At 43.3% G+C, this 16,262-nt stretch overlaps 1 protein-coding gene across 1 annotated transcript in view; it reads left to right on the top strand.

Annotated features, from left to right (window-relative positions):
* SCD5 (stearoyl-CoA desaturase 5) overlaps window positions 1–16,262 on the top strand; it is a 155,210-nt gene that overhangs the window by 76,836 nt on the left and 62,112 nt on the right. The window contains exon 2 of the mRNA XM_078068838.1: window positions 10,615–10,745. Within this exon, the coding sequence (XP_077924964.1) occupies window positions 10,615–10,745 (131 nt within the window). The remainder of the gene's footprint in view (window positions 1–10,614; window positions 10,746–16,262) is intronic.

Here is a 16,262-nt window from a genome sequence, read left to right as displayed (position 1 = left end):
CAGGCGCCCTGTTTTTTAATGTTTTTAACATGAGAGAAAGAACAGTGTGGTTGTGGGCTGGTGGGAATAATATAGAGGGAAGGTCCTGAGGACACAGAGAGGAGGGGAGAGTTGCAGAGCAATGGAGTAGGATGGGTGGATAAGATGCATAAGGAGGGCCCACCTTAACGGGAGTGTGGACTGGCCCTCTGTCGTAATGGAGAAATCTGGGGTACACAGGCTTGGATGCTGGAGGGTGGGGAGAGGAGGCAGAGCCTGAGGAGGTTCTGCTCTTTTCAATGGAATCAGAAGCAAAGTTATCAGATGAATGGGGGAAGGGAGGTGTAGTGGGCGAGGGGATTGGAGCAGGTATGAAACTGGTGTCTAGGAGAGAGAGAGCACATGTGAACCAGGGAAATGTCATGATTGCTGGGAAATATTACATCCACATGAAGCCAGTAGTCATGAATTGTAAAGTGAGGCCAATCAGCATGGTTGCGTATTTTTCTCTGGCTAAGTTAGTTGCACAGGTACCAGCAGAGAACACAAAGAAAGATGGACAGATCTCCGCCCTCCTGGAGATTATGTTTTAGAAGGGAAGATGGCACTAGATCAATAATTCCTTATTTATTACAATGTGATGTTTGCCATATTGAAAACACAGGGCAAGAGAGCATCCAACATGGATGCCTGGCCCAGCCTGAGGACCTGAAGTGAGCCCTGTCTCTATGGAATGAAGTCCTAGAAAAGACTTGAATTCTTGCTGCTTTTTAAAAAAATTACACATAGTGTGGTGAGTAGTAATGAGTTACGCTGTAATTTTGCTTCTTAGTGATCTGCTGTGTTGTTCTGTCATATAAGCTGTAAACCAACCAGGACAAGTAGCATTTGCTCAGAACTGTAGAGTACTTTCAGTGACCTAACTGAAGGCAGGAAGGACACTTGAGGAAAATGGGCAGTGCATGTAAAATGCATGAAATACGTTTTCTCGCTCTGATTCCATTCCTTTCCTGTTAAATCTTCCTCGAAGATGCCGGCAGTTGCTTAAAGATTCATGCCATGGGAGGAGAGAACTTATCTTCTCGGAGCCCGTGTGCAGCACAGGAGAAGGTGGTTTAGCGGAGGGAGGCGGGGGTTGCAGAGAGGGGCTGGTGGTTATTGTGAGTGTAAGAGAAGTTAGCAGGTTTTAACAGTAGAGAGAAACCCTTTGCTTTTCATCCTGCAAGGCCCTGTGAAGATGTTCTGCTTTCAAGCGAGTTGTTGAAATCATACCTGGGAGGAAATTGCCTCAGAATCTCGAAACTTGTAGACCCAAACCTTTAAAGGGAAGATGTAAAGTCTAGTTGAAATTATTTTTTTTTAAGATTTAATGTAGTTATTTGACAGAGAGAGAGAGAGAACACAAGCAGGGGGGACAGCAGAGGGAGAGGGAGAAGCAGGCTTCCCACTGAACAGGGAGCCCGATGTGGGACTCCATCCCAGGACCCCGGGATCATGACCTGAGCTGAAGGGGGTCGCTTAACCAACTGAGCCACCCAGGTGCCCCTAGTTGAACTTCTTTGTAACATCATTTCATGAGATGAGTGGCCATGGAGGGGAGTCCTGTGTCAGGCCCTCTCTCTCAGGGCTGGCCTGCTAAACACGCCGGGACCTGGACCAAAAGCATCAGCACCGCCCACGAACCCTTCCTAGACCCACTGACTCAGAATCTCTGGCAGTGGGGCTCAGCATCTGCATTTAAACATCATCCCCTGGGGATGTGTAGAGCACATTAAAATTGGAGAAGCAGTGACCTAAAATACTATTGATCTTTCATCCTAGTCCTTTGTTTTCAGCCTATTAATTAAATAATTTCGGAGATAAATTACTCCTACAGTTCCCAATGAAACCAGAGAGGTGCAAAGAAGCAAGGACAGGTGTAGTCACATCGGGAGAATGAACGAGAAAGCTTTCGAGAACTCGGCTAAGAATAGAGCAGGATTCTCTACCTTGGCACTCTTGTCATTTTGGTAATGATAATTCTTTGTTGGAGGGAGAGCCTGGGCACTTAGGAGGCTTAGCAGCATCCCTGGCCTCTACCCACTAGATGCCAGGGGCACCCTTCAGGTTTTGGGTTGTGACAACTAATAATGTCTAAAGACTTTGCTAAGTGTCCCTTAGGGGTGAGGAGGAGACAAAATCACCTACACCCTTGAGAACCATGGGCTTAGCGCAATGAGAAAGGCAGGTGTCTTCAGGAGGGGTCATCAGGGAAGGGGACATTTTCAGAGGCAGGGGAATGGCATTCGTAACAGGGGCAATAATATGAACCAGTGCTCATTGCTCCCCAGGCACAGTTGCATTTTACATGCTTACCTCTTTTACTCTTTATAACATGCTTGTTGTAAAGCAGGTACTATTTCCTTCGCTTTACGGATGGAGAAACCAAGGTTTAGAGATTGTCACACTAATGAGTGATAGACCAGAGATTCGATCCCAGGTTCATTCTAACCATTATGCTGTGTTGCCAATCGTATACAAATATGTGCATATGTATCTTCTATATGTATCTCTGTGTCTCTCTGTCTATGGGTCTGTTGGCCTTTCCTTAAGTGTCTTCTGCATCTAGGAAGGACTGGAGAGGAGAGACAGTCATTTACTGGCCAGAGCCCCGAACTGACTTTCAGAGCAGTTGCGCCGGCGAGCGAGGCAGGTATCTGAGCGTGAGCACAGTGTCTTCTCGAATTGCAGCTCCCACCCCACCCCCAGCTTGCCCTGTCCCCAGGAGCCATCACCCTGCTTATTTGCTCTGATTGCAACCTCTCCCCTCCCCTTGGTGAAAGACAATTCTGTGGGTGCTTATCACATCTCCACGAAGGTTGCTGCTGCCAGAGCCCTGCTGCTCCCCGCGCTCCCCGGCCGAGTGCTTAAATATCAAAGTCCCCGCTGCCCAGGGCCTGGGGGGACGGCCCGAACCATCAAATGGAGCTGCTGGGAGGGGAATGCGAGAAGGACCCGGAGTTCACAAGAAAGGGCAGCCTGGTCTCTCCCATCCCAAGTCGCTTAGCATTTACGAGACCCGAGGCCTCTCAGGAGCCAGGGCTCCGAAGAGGGTCAGCCTGCGGGTGGGTTGGTGAGCACGCAGAGGGGCCAGATGGTCTCTTAGAGAGGGTATGCCTCATAGGGCGGGGTTTCTCAGCCCTGGTTGTGCATCCGAATCACCAGTGGAGGGAGAGGCCGGCTCTCCCAGCCCTCATCTGGGGTTCATGCTGTTCTGTGGGCCCCAGCATCTAAGTGCCCAGCTGACTGCAATGCGCAGCCAGGGCTGAGAACCACTGCATCAGGAGAAGGAGCCGGGGGCTGGACTGATCTAGTGTTTGGGCGCTAGCTCTGTCCTGAGATCCCAAGGCATTTACTTAATGCTCTGGGCCTCAGTTTTGCACCTTTGTAAAACTGGGGTTATAACATGTACCTCATAGGAGTAAAACAATAAAATTGGGTATATTGGTAGTGATGGTCCGTGGCAGACATTCAGTGTGAGTAGACTCCCTTTTCCAGCCCGCCTTCTGACACTCTGTTAGGCAGTGCTGTGCATTTGTTTTTTTATTTTATTTATTTATTTAAAAAGATTTTATTTATTTATTTATTTGACAGAGAGAGAGAGCTTGCACAAGCAGGGGAAGTGGCAGAGGGAGAGGGAGAAGGCTCCATGCTGAGCAGGGAGCCCAATGCAGGGCTTGATCCCAGGAACCCGGGATCATGACCTGAGCCGAAGGCAGCCACTCAACGCTCAACCGACTGAGCCACCCAGGTGTCCCATTTGTTTTTTAAAGAGGAATTTTATCGTGGGTTGGTTTAAGAAATCAAGGGAACGAAATTCCTTTTGCACTCTGTTCCCAAATATCTATCTTTTCATCTGATCACTGCTGTAATAGGGGTTGTAATGATCTTATGTATGCAAAATATTTGAAGGTGGCCAAAGGAAGATTGTTTTAAAAAGTATTAGAGGGAGTTATATAGCAAAATATTAACAGGAATGATCTGGGGTGCTTGACTGTATTTGCCCCTCTACTCTCCATGCATTTTCTAAATACTTCCATGCTTAAAGCCCTTTAATAGTTTCCCTTGGCCTCAGCACAACATCCAGTCACCTCGGTGCACCTCCAACACCTTTTGACTGGCCCTCCGTTTAAGGCTCTTGAACCTCTTTTTGACCTCCCCTTCCCTTGTCACCCTGGGCTTCAAACACACACTTTTTAAAAATTGTGGTAAAATATACATAACAAAATTTATTATTTTAACCATTTTTAAGTGTGCAGTTGTGTGGGATCACCTACATTCACAATGTTGTGCAATCACCACCACTATCCATCTCTAGAACTTTTTCACCATCCCAAACTGAAACTCTGTACCCATTGAACAACTCATTTCCCCTTACCTCCATCCCCTAGTAACTCCTATTCTACTTCCTGTCTCTATGAATTTGCCTCTTCTAGGTACCTCATGTAAGTGGTATTAAACAATATTTGTCCTTTTGTGTCTGGTTGATTTCACTTAACATAATGTTTTCAAAGTTCATCCATGTTCTGTAGCGTGGGTCAGAATTCCATTCCACTTGATGGTCAAATGAGATTCCATTGTATGTACACCACATTTTGTTTATCCATCCATCTGTTCATGGACATTGGGTGTTTTCACCCTTTGGCGATTGTGAATAATGCTGCTAGGAACATGGGTGAATTAGTATCTGTTTGAGTCCCTGCTTTTAATTCTTTGGGGCTATATACCCAGAAGTGGAATCCTGGATCACATGATAATTCTATGTTTAACTTTTTGAGGAACCACCCAACTTTGCCATGGTGGCTGCATCATTTTTCATTCCCACTAGCAATTCACAAGGGTTCCAATTTCTCCACATCCATGCCAGCACTTATTTTCTGTTTGTTTTTGTTTGGTTCTAGTAGCCCTCTGAGTGAGTGTGAGGTGGTCAGAGACAGACTTCTTATCAGATCCCCTTCTCTAGCCCAGGTCTTCCCACGTGTGGGTCCCTCTGTCTGAATCTTGCCTCCTCCTCATCCTTTAGGGGTTAGCTTAATTCTTGCTTCCGCTGCGAACTCTTCTCCAGTCCCCCAAACTAAATTATCCCCCTTTTATTTATTTATTTATTTATTTATTTATTTATTTTTTAGTAATCTCTACGCAGAGTGTGGGGTTTGAACTCATGACCCTGAGATCAAGAGTCACATGCTCTTCCAACTGAGCCAGCCAGATGCCCCTAAATTATCCCCCTTTTAATCTCTCGTATATGATGCTGTTTGTCTCCTCTGCAGCACTTGCTGTAATTTATAATTATATAGTAAATAATTTACTTTTCAAACTCCTATCAACTCGAGGAGACAAAGGCCCGTATTTGTGTGGTCACCTTGAGGACCCAATTCCAAGCTCAGTGCATGGTTTATAATAGGTGCTCAATAAACTGTCTCATGAATCCTTGGGTTGTCTGATGCTCCAAGGCAAGCTGAGGCAGAATTGGATTCAGAATGATGGTGAGGGCATTCTTGGAAGTGAACTTGCCAGTTGGTAAAGGCAAAACACAGAACAAGAGTCTTAACTTTCAGCTTATGTTTTGAGCTGACTAAAAGGACATGATGCACTCGGGCTCCTCTCCTCCCATTACAATTAAGGCAACCCCGAAGAGTAAAACAGCCCGCAGAGGTGTTGAATGTGGGCTCTTCCTGCCTTAGATTGCCACCTGGCTGCATCACTTTCTGTCTAATTGCCTTTGTCTATAAGATGGAAATCATACTATCCACCCCTAGACTTGAGGTGAGTATTCAAAGAGTTACGATTTATTTATTTATTTGAGAGAGAGAACATGAGCAGGGGGAGGGGCAGAGGGAGAGAGAGAATCTCAAGCCGACTCTTCACTGAGTGTGGAACTGTATGCAGGGCTCAATCCCATGACTCATGAGATCGTGACCCATGAGATCATGACCTGAGCCAAAATCATGAGTCAGACGCTTAACCGACTGAGCCACCCAGGTGCCCCTGTATAAATTGTTTAGAACAGGGCCTGGTACATAGAGAGCTCTTGGTCAATAGTAGCTATTATTATTATTTAGTAGCTTTCACTCTAGAGAGAGAGGAAAATAGATAATACACACAGTTAAAGAATTCTGCTAATTGCTTCTTCTGTCTAGTGCTCACAGATGGGTCTCAAAGGGAGCTGTCCATCTCTTCCTCTGACAGGTCCAGAATTAAGGGAGTTTTAATTTTTGGTTCTTAACATCTCTCTAGGACTGTTCTCTGGTTGTGTGGTCCAGAGGGAGTCACTACAATAATTCTCTAAACATTGCTCCAATTGAGGACCAAGATAGATGGAAGGCTTGACCTTCCATCATGAAAATTAAAGGGACTGTGGATTCTTCCTCTTTTGTTGCTGGCAGCTAGAGCTGAGCTTGTGATCCACACATGGACAGATAGGTGCTTCTGCCTTGGAATCTTGGGTCCTGATAGATTCAGGCATAAGTGAAGGGTCAAATAGAGGCTCTTCTTGGCAGCTGTGGAAGACTTAAGGGACCACAGTATGACATGAGTTTCCAGTGGTGCCAAGAGTCCAGGGGTGATGATGTCTATGGTGGTATCCTAGGCAAATGGTTGCTTTTTGTTTGTTTTGTTCTGTTCTGTTTTGTGACCTGTCTATTTTATTTTACATTGAGAAAATGTACATAATAACAAAGTCTAATAGGAATTCAGTAATAGTTTTTTTAGTGACTGCTTTATTGAGTTATAAACTCATAACATACAATTCATCTATTTGAAGTATATAATTCATTGGTTTTTAGTATATTCATGGAATTGTGCAACCATTACCAAAATCAGTTTTAGAACATTTTTATCACACTTCACACCAAATCCCTGTACCCATTAGCAGTCATTTTCCACTCCCCTTCCTGCCCTCCCTGTCCCTTGCAACATGAATCTACTTTCTGTCCCTATAGATAACAAATTGTTCTTAAACCAGGATTTAAACTATACCTTCCTTACTTGAGGTAAAGTTCCTACTGAAGTCTTGCATTTTTTAACCATTGTGGCAGAACAAATTAACCCCAAATTTAGCAGCTTAAGGCAACATACATTTATTTTCTCACAGTTTTTGTAAAGCAGGAATCCAGGTACTGCTGGAGCTGGGTCCTCTGTTCCAGGATCTCTCACAAGGCAGCAGTGTGTTGACCTGGGCTGCTGTCTTATCCGAAAGCTTAACTGAGGAAGGATCTGCTTCCAAGCTCACTTACACTGTTGTTGGCAAGACTCAGTTCCTTGAGGATTATTGGACTGAAGTCTCATTTCCTCACTGGTTGTTGGCTAGAGGCCACCCTCACGTCCTTGCTACATGGGCCATTCCAATACAACAGCTTACTTCATCAAAGCCAACACAAGAGACAATCTACTAACAAAACATTTCTTTTTTGGGTTGAGCTAACCAGAATTGGTGACTCTTGTTTGCATCCAGACCAATATATGTGTTTGTTGCTTACTATTCTGTGATTTTGTGATTCTGCTTTCTATTGATCTAGCTCCTTAATCTGCAAGGTATAAGCTATTTGATAAAATTATTAACACTGCTTGTTACTCCTTTTCCCCCCAAAGGACTACTTTCCTCTACTTATCAATTCTGTATCTGAATAATTCACTGTCTCAGAGCCAACTAGCGAACATCCATCTGAAAACTAGTTTGGATATTAATCTCCACAAAGATCATAGAAGAGAGGTTAAGAACCTCTCAAATTAGCCCTATCAAAATAGGAAAACTGAGTCCTATTAATAGAACAGCCTCATATTCAGGCCAGGGTTTTTGTAGTTTGTCCTCATTTGGGCTACAGCCAGAAGGTTGCTTTCTTCCTTAGAGTTCTGCAGAATTTTAGTATCAGAAATCCAGAGCAAACTAGCTTTGGCAAGAAAAGGGGATTTGTTGGCTCACATAACTAGGAGAAATACCAGGAGGCTCACAGGATCAAAAAAACTGTAGAACTCTGGGGGCTGCAACCAGTGGGCCAGGGCAGGCAGCTCTCCTCCTAGCTCTTGTTGGTATCTCCACCATCCTCATGTCTCATTTTCTTGGCCTCATTCTCTACTATTGCAATCATGCTTTGGTATGTGACCTTTAGTCTTTGAACCAGAAGGGAGAGAAGGGTTGGGTCAAGTGTTTACTCCCAAGCCCAGGAAGATGGGGTACTACGCTAGGCCAGGCTTGGGTTACATGGCCACATTCCTGTTGCCAGAAGAAGGACCATGCAAAACCAATAGCCACTACTGCCCAGGGCAGACCAACCATGTAAGTGATCCCTGAAATCCTGGAGATCCCAAACAGGACAAGACAATGCCATCATCTGTGATAAGGCCCTGTCTGGGAACCGTACATTGAACAGATTCTTTTTTGGCCAATGTTTTTCATGGATTCTTGGAATTCATTTTATTGCAGCCAAGGTTCAGTGTCTTAATCCACTGGAGAAATAGGGTCACATTGAATTTTTCCATTACAGATTTCACTTGTTCCCTAACTACTTGACAGTTGGAAAAAATTATAGGTAGAGACATGGAGGCCAGGGATGACATGGAAAATAGCTGTCCAGGGGCGCCTGGGTGGCTCAGTTGGTTAAGCGACTGCCTTCGGCTCAGGTCATGATCCTGGAGTCCTGGGATCGAGTCCCACATCAGGCTCCCTGCTCAGCAAGGAGTCTGCTTCTCCCTCTGACCCTCCTCTCTCTCATGCTCTCTGTCTCTCATTCTCTCTCTCTCAAATAAATAAAATCTTAAAAAAAAAAAATTAAAAAAAAAAAGAAAATAGCTGTCCATTTCATAGACTCACAACCAAGGTTAAATTATAATAACAAGAGACCAGAGCTTTTTATATACTGTTACTTTCTGTGATTTATGGGCAAATTGTTTTTTGTTTTTAACCTTTCAAGTAAGGAATGATTTGTCAAGTTCATGAAAACCACATGTATTCAGAGACTCATTAATCTTAGAGCCAAGGGCAAGTCTCACTTTTAGACCCATGTAAATATGGATTGAGATCAAGATCAGTTGGACTTGACTTTTGGGAGATGTAATATGGTTCTACCTTCAGTGTATATTGACAGTGAAGTTACCCTGGTAATTCTTCCAAAGAAGTGCTATAGTGGGCTCCCGAAAAACTCCTCTTGTCCTGGTACCATTCACAATTGTTCAGCGATGTACTCACATCTGATCACTTGTTCTTTGCCAGCTCTTTATAGAGGGCCCTGTATGTGCTAAGTGCTAGAAGCAATTGTGCAGGATAATCTGCCTGATCCTACTTACTTATAGCTTGGTTTAGAGTTCTCCACCCAAGTAAGGAAGAAGCTCACTTTTAAGTTTAGATTAGGATCTAATATTAAGGATGATGGTGGGATGTAGAGAAGTAAAGATAAAACTTACCTGGTGTCTCTTAGAGGCATAGTGGAGTGTAGAGGTTAGGAGCTCGGTTCTTGGTTCAGACAGACTAGGGTTTGACTCTTAGCAAAGACACCTCCTAGCTTTGTGACACTGGGAAATTAGTTAACTTCTTTCAGCCTTGGTTTTCTCATCTATAAAATGGGGCTGATAATAATATAAACTCTATAGGATTGTTTGATGTGTTTTTAATAAGATAATCTAAGGACGACATTTAGCCTTGTGTGGGCATATTGCTGTAAAAGCACTAGAGTAGTTGTAATAATCTCAGGAATCGTGATTTTGGGGGTATCCTGTGTGTCCCCTTTATACCATACTTTTATAACCTCTCTCAAGTCTTCATACAAAAAGCAATCCACTGCCACCACGTGGGGGCAGTATGGGGTCTCTTGGCAGAGACTTTGGAATTAGGTCAACTCGGGTTTATATGCAGGATTTAACTCTCAGAGATCCAGTTTCTCAACTGTAAAGTGAGACAATACTATGTGTTGTGAGGCTTAAAAATAATATATTTAAGTGGGTGGCAGATCATACGCTCCACTTAAGCTGGCTTTAAAAAAATTCCCCACCTGGCCATCTTTGCCATCCCAGGTCCTAGTGATGGTGTAAGTGGGGATCTTTAGAAAGCAAATCTCAGTTGTCCCTGCCATCAGTTTTCTTTTCATTCTTACTGGTCCTGAGCCAGACTTCACTGCTTTTAGGTCTGGCCTGATTTCATTCAAACCAGTGCCTGTGCAGCCATAATAATGGCACTGCCATTTAGAAATATGGTCTTTGTATAACACTCTTGCTGGCACGGGTGCCAGTTACGAGGCAACATAGAAATCAATCTCAGCTCTACAGAGAGTGGGCATGTAAGACTGAGTTACAGATACACACTAATGTGATTATGACTTTGCATCAAGACTGTCAAGGAACATTAGCAAATAAAAGATTTGTTGGATAGAGAAAAAATGATGTTCAAAGGTCAACGTTCCTTGAGGAAAGTTCTCTCCATGTCTGCCTGGTACTGGAAAATTACAAATCAATAAAAAGGCTGCATTTCCCCAAGTTATCAATTCTTCCTTCACACTGCAGATTCTTCTCCTAACACCATTTCCCATGGGTCCCTATGCAGAAGAGAAAAAAGCCTGTAGAAGCTTGGTGACATTTGCTGACATTCTCCCTGCTTGTGTCTTGCAGCCTACTTCTGCTTCCTCCTGACTGCTCTGGGTGTGACAGCTGGTGCTCATCGCTTGTGGAGCCACAGGTCCTACAAAGCCAAGCTGCCTCTGAGGATATTTCTGGCTGCTGCCAACTCCATGGCTTTCCAGGTGGGGATGGAGGGTCCCCTCTGCCTTGTGACCCAGCACAGATGGCACTGTAGGAGAAGGCACGGGCCTGCTCCCCGTGGAGGTCATTCCTTCGCCCCCATTCCAGCCTCAGGGCTCAGGTCCCCAAGCATTCCCTCTCTGTCCCAAATTTTTGTCTCATTGTAGCTTTAGATATGGTAAAATGTCCCCCAGGGGCTTTGTACCTTTGTACCCCTAAGAATACTAAACCACAGAGGAGGAAAGAGATACCTCCACCCAAAGCCCATGCCCTGAAACCCTCAACATTTGTCCAGCTCTAACCAGGGCGAAGTTCTGTGCTGAGCATGCTATCTGCATATTGCATTTGACCCTCACAGTAACCCCATGAGCTAGGTGTTGTATGTGTCCTCATTTTCCAGATGAGGAACTAAGGTTTAATGAAGTTAAAGAACTTGACAAATTATATGGCTAAAAGTGGTACATCCAAGATAAGGAAATGCAGGTCTGACTCTAAAGCCATTGCTCCTAGAAAACATAACCCTGGGGTCACCCTATAAGTTTGTGGTAGAGGCCTATTGAAGATGGTGCTGGAAGACAGGATTTGAGTCTTACTCTGATGGTTGCTGGCTGTGAATCACTTACTCATCTCCAGTTTCTTCATCTGTAAAAAGCAGAATATGACTTCACTCCCATAGTTGTTATGAAGTCACTGAAAGTTGCAGGGAACTATAAAAATGTAACAGAGGGTCATTACTGCACTAGGATTGGGCCATATCCTTTAGGACTATTCTAGTAGTAGAACATGCCCCACCAGCTTGGGCACTTTCTGAGCTGCTGGATTTTGAGTTGATTATGGATTTCTGTTTCCCCTGTTCCTCATCTGATCCAGGTAGGGTGGGTGGGAACAACGTGCTTTCAAAGTTTCTGCTGATATATGAATGCAGATGATTCCAGGCCCCATGCATTTTCACCCATTGGGGAGAGATGGTGATTCTCAAAACTGCTTTAGGGTCCAGGGAGATAGGCAACCCAGGAGCCTATCTGTGACTCTCAAATGTGCAAGTCACTTGGCCACCTCCGCAGTGGGCCTCCCATCCCTATAAGACAGCCTGACCCTGAGCATTTCTCCAAGTTGCTCTCATGTCTAAGGACTCATTTCCCCATTTCCCTCCCACAGTTCAAGCCTTCATAAAGCATGTAGGGTATAACACAATAGATTGCTCAGGGAACACAACTCATATTATGGAATCTACTGGTTATAATTCAAGCACAGTTGGGAATTAGTACCAGGGGCCTAGGGAAAAAGCTATTGTGCACAAAAGAGTAGCTGGCAGCTTCTCGGTTTTATGTTTTTTTCTTCACCATTGGCAATACAAACTAAACCACACTTTACTTTGACTTCAGTCATCTTAGTTCAATGTTGTGCTTTGTTTGTCATAACAATGAGTTATGATAATGATAATTTAGAAACTCATTGACTTGGGTCTTACATGCTATTTAGGACTTAAGTTGGTAATTTTCATTTGTTTTGTTTGAGCAATTTATTATTTCTAGCCTTCAATTACCCTCTCACGATGTGGTTATAAAGCACGTCTATTATTAAATTTTTTTCCCAACATAAATAACTTGAAACTGAGAACATAAAATTCTTATTTCTGTTTTCCCAAGGAAGCTATTTATTTACAACTCAATTTTCGATAACCTAAGTTTCCTTAGCATAACATCACAGAACAGAACATCACACTGTGATTGTAACTTTACTTTGGGGAGGAAGTACATTGCAGAAGGAAGTACCCAGGTCCTGGAATAAATTCTTGGCTCTGCCATTGGCTAGATGTGGGTCTTTGTGCAAGTCTCTCTTCCCTTCTATGCAAAGGTAGGGGGAAATAAATGATATTTACCTCACAGGGTTGTTGGAAGGATGAAATAATGAATAAAAAGTGCCCAGCTTATAGTTGCACTCAGTGAATATTGTCCCCCCTCTTCTTTATGAGAATTGGCATACTGTCTCATTCATTTCTGTGTTTTGGTGCCTGTCATGTCAAAGGCACTCAATGGTAGCTTGTTAAAGAAATGAGAAATGAATGAATAGTTTTAAAAAGTATTTTTAGAAATCATCACATTTGAACGATGCATACTTCTTTCAGGCCCACATTTGTGGTGGATTTTTTTTGCATTCATTTAACAAATGTTTATTGAGCACCTACTATATGCCAGGCCCTGAGCTAGGCACAGTGGGTATACTGATTAGCAAACACAGTCACAATCCTTGCCTTCATCCAGCCTTCTATCTAGTGGAATATTAGAATTCCTACAATTTCCCAGTGGAAATGTCAGTACTTCATGGGTCTGGGGTTTATAACAATGTCACGTAGACCTAGGTGGGAGGTATCTGTAAGATCAGCATCTAGCCAGCTTCCACACAGTGCATAACTGTGTCAGTGGGAAAGAATACAGTCAATCTAGACCACTTGACCCTGGGGAGAGAACAACCTGGGAAAGTAAAAATGTGCTGTGACATGTCCATCCAGGGTACAGACCTGCAACCCCGATTTAATGCAGAGTCATTGGTTTAGTTTCCCTTGGATGTCCTTGTGGGTTTTTAAAGATCATTTCAAGGGTTCTCCTGTGCTTTTCTTGATCAGAATGGTGATGCCTTTGGCCAAAATAACAAGTCATGCCATGGTTGTCTGTATTTGAAGATGAGCAAGATTTTTGCTAGAAGCTGCAAATGAGATCTTCAAGAACAATCTTCTTAACATTGGGGCTTAAACATTTGAAATTCCCTCTTTTCTTTCTTCTGCAGAGGGAAGGGGCAGGGGCAATAGTGGGAAGGATGGGGGCTTTTCAGCCTGAAAAGATGATGATGGGCCAGGAATGCTAGACAAGGAGCTATGATAATCCTCTGTCCCTTACATTCAGCAGAGACCCCCTGAGTTCCTCTCTGGCCCATTCTCCTTCCTGATCAGCACGATGCAAGTCAACCTAAATGTGGCTTACAAACTCCTTATAATTTTCTCCTAGTCAAATACGGACCCAGGTGAGATATTCTTGCCATCCAGTGGTCTCCAAGAGTTTAGTTTTCACAAGCAGTAGCCGGACTTTGGATTTGCGCTCTCACACCCATGCACACATCCCTTCTGGCTGCAGCTGGGTCTCATGAACTCAGTCCAAAAGCACCTGTTAGATGCTGCAGCCTCCTCTCTGCCTGCCCACATTTCTCATCAGATCCTGGTACAGAGGCTTTGGATTTTGACCTGGAAGTGAGTTTAAGGGATTTAGTCTAAATCCTCTCATTTTGCAATGAAGGGTAAAGAGAGGTCCAGAGAATGTCTGACTTGTGAAAGGTCACACAGCTACTCAGTGGATAGACCAGACTGAAACCTGTCTCCTGACCCTCAGGCTGGGGATCCTTTAGGCTCACCCATGGATGTTCTTGTGTGATGTCCAACAGTGTGATCTGTGAACAACTTATAGTTGGCTCTTGTTTTTTTAATCCACTGTGACATCCTGTCCTTTAATTGGTGTATTTAAACTATTCACACTTAAAGTGATTACTGATATAGTTGGATTAACATCTACCGTGTTTGTGTTTGTTATTCATTGCCCTTGTTCTTTGTACCTTTTTTCATCTTCCCTGGTTTTAACTGCACGTTTTACACGATGCTATTTTCTCTTCCCTTTTATCATATCAACTATACTTCTTCTTACGGTTGTGTAGTGGTTGCCCTAGAGTTTGCAATATACATTTAGAACTAATCCAAATCCACTTTCAAATAACATTATAGCACTTCCCATTAGTGCAGCAACCTTATAATGGAGCATTCCCAATTCCTCCTTCCTGTCCCCTATTTCATTGCTGTCATTAAGCTATAATCACCGAATACATTGTTGCTCTTATTATTCTGAACAAACTGCTATCTGTTAGATCGATTAAGAATAAGAAAAATTGAAGGGGGCGCCTGGATGGTTCGGTCAGTTGAGCATCCGATTCTTGGTTTCAGCTCAGGTGGTGAGATCAAGCCCTGCCTTGGGTTCTGTGCTCGGTGCAGAGTCCGCTTGAGATTCTCCACCTCCGCCCCTCACCCCCACCCCCTGCCTGCACGTGTGTGCACTCTCTCTCTAAAATAAATAAAATCTTTAAAAAAAAAAAGAATAAGAAAAACTGAAGATTTTATTTTACTTTCATTTATTCATACTCTAATGCTCTTCTTTTTTTTTTTTTTTAAGATTTTATTTTTTTATTTGACAGAGAGAGAGAGAGAGACTGCAGAGAGGGAACACAAGCAGGGGGAGTGGGAGAAGGAGAAGCAGGCTTCCCGCTGAGCAGGGAGCCCGATATGGGGCTCGATCCCAGGACCCTGGGATCATGACCTGAGCAGAAGGCAGACGCTTAACGACTGATCCACCCAGGCGCCCCTAATGCTCTTTTTTCTTTATGTAGATCTAGGTCTCTAACCATTCCCATTTTCCTTCTTTTTAAGGAACTTCTATCATTTCTTGCAAGCTAGGTCTACTGGTGACAAAGTCCCACAATTTTTGTTTGTCTGAGAAAGTCTTTTTTTTTTAAGATTTTATTTATTTATTTGAGTGAGAGAGAGCATGAGCAGGAAGAAAGGGCAGAGGGAGAGAGAGAAGCAGACTCCCCGCTGAGCAGGGAGCCTGATGTGGGGCTTGATCCCAGAATCCTGGGATCGTGACCCAAACCGAAGGCAGACGCTTAACCGACTGAGCCACCCAGGCACCCCTGTCTGAGAAAGTCTTTCTTTCTCTTTTACATTTGGTAAGTAACTTTGTTGGGTATGGAATTCTAGGTTTCAAGGGTTTTCTTTCAACACATTAAATAATTTACTTCACTTTCTTCTTACTTGCATGTTTCTTAAGAGATGTCTAGCATAATTCTTACCATTGCTCCTCTATCGGGAAGGTGTTCTTTCCCCTCTGGCTTCTTTCATTATTTTCTCTCTGCTTTTGATTCTCTGCAGTTTGAATATGATATGCCTAAGTAGAGATTTTTTGCTTTTTACCTTGCTTAGTGCTCTCTGAGCTTCCCGGATCTATGGTTTGGTGTCTGTCATTAATTTTGGAAAATTTTCAGCCATTATTACATCAAATATTTCTGCTGCTATTTGTTCCTTCTTTTCTCTCTCTTTATTTCTTCTCCTTCTGGTATTCCAATTACACGTTTATTACACTTGTTATAACTGTCCTATGGTTCCTACATATTCTGTGCCATCTTTTCTTTTTGCATTTTCGTTTGGGAAGTTGCTATTTATGTGTCTTCAAAATCACTGATTCTTTCCATAGCCATGTCCAGTCTACTAGTGAGCCCATCAAAAGCATTCTTCATTTGGTACAGCTTTTCTGACTTCTAGCATTTTTCTTTCATCTTTTTTTTTTTTTAATTTTATTCTATTATGTTATGTTAATCACCATATATTACATCATTAGTTTTTGATGTAGTGTTCCATGATTCATTGTTTGCATATGACACCCAGTGCTCCATTCAATACGTGCCCTCTTTAATACCCATCACCA

Source organism: Halichoerus grypus, chromosome 3 (genome assembly GCF_964656455.1).
Source record: "Halichoerus grypus chromosome 3, mHalGry1.hap1.1, whole genome shotgun sequence".
Classification (NCBI taxonomy): domain Eukaryota; kingdom Metazoa; phylum Chordata; class Mammalia; order Carnivora; family Phocidae; genus Halichoerus; species Halichoerus grypus.
Note: the sequence above shows the minus strand (reverse complement) of the source record. Positions and strands in the feature narration are given on the sequence as shown.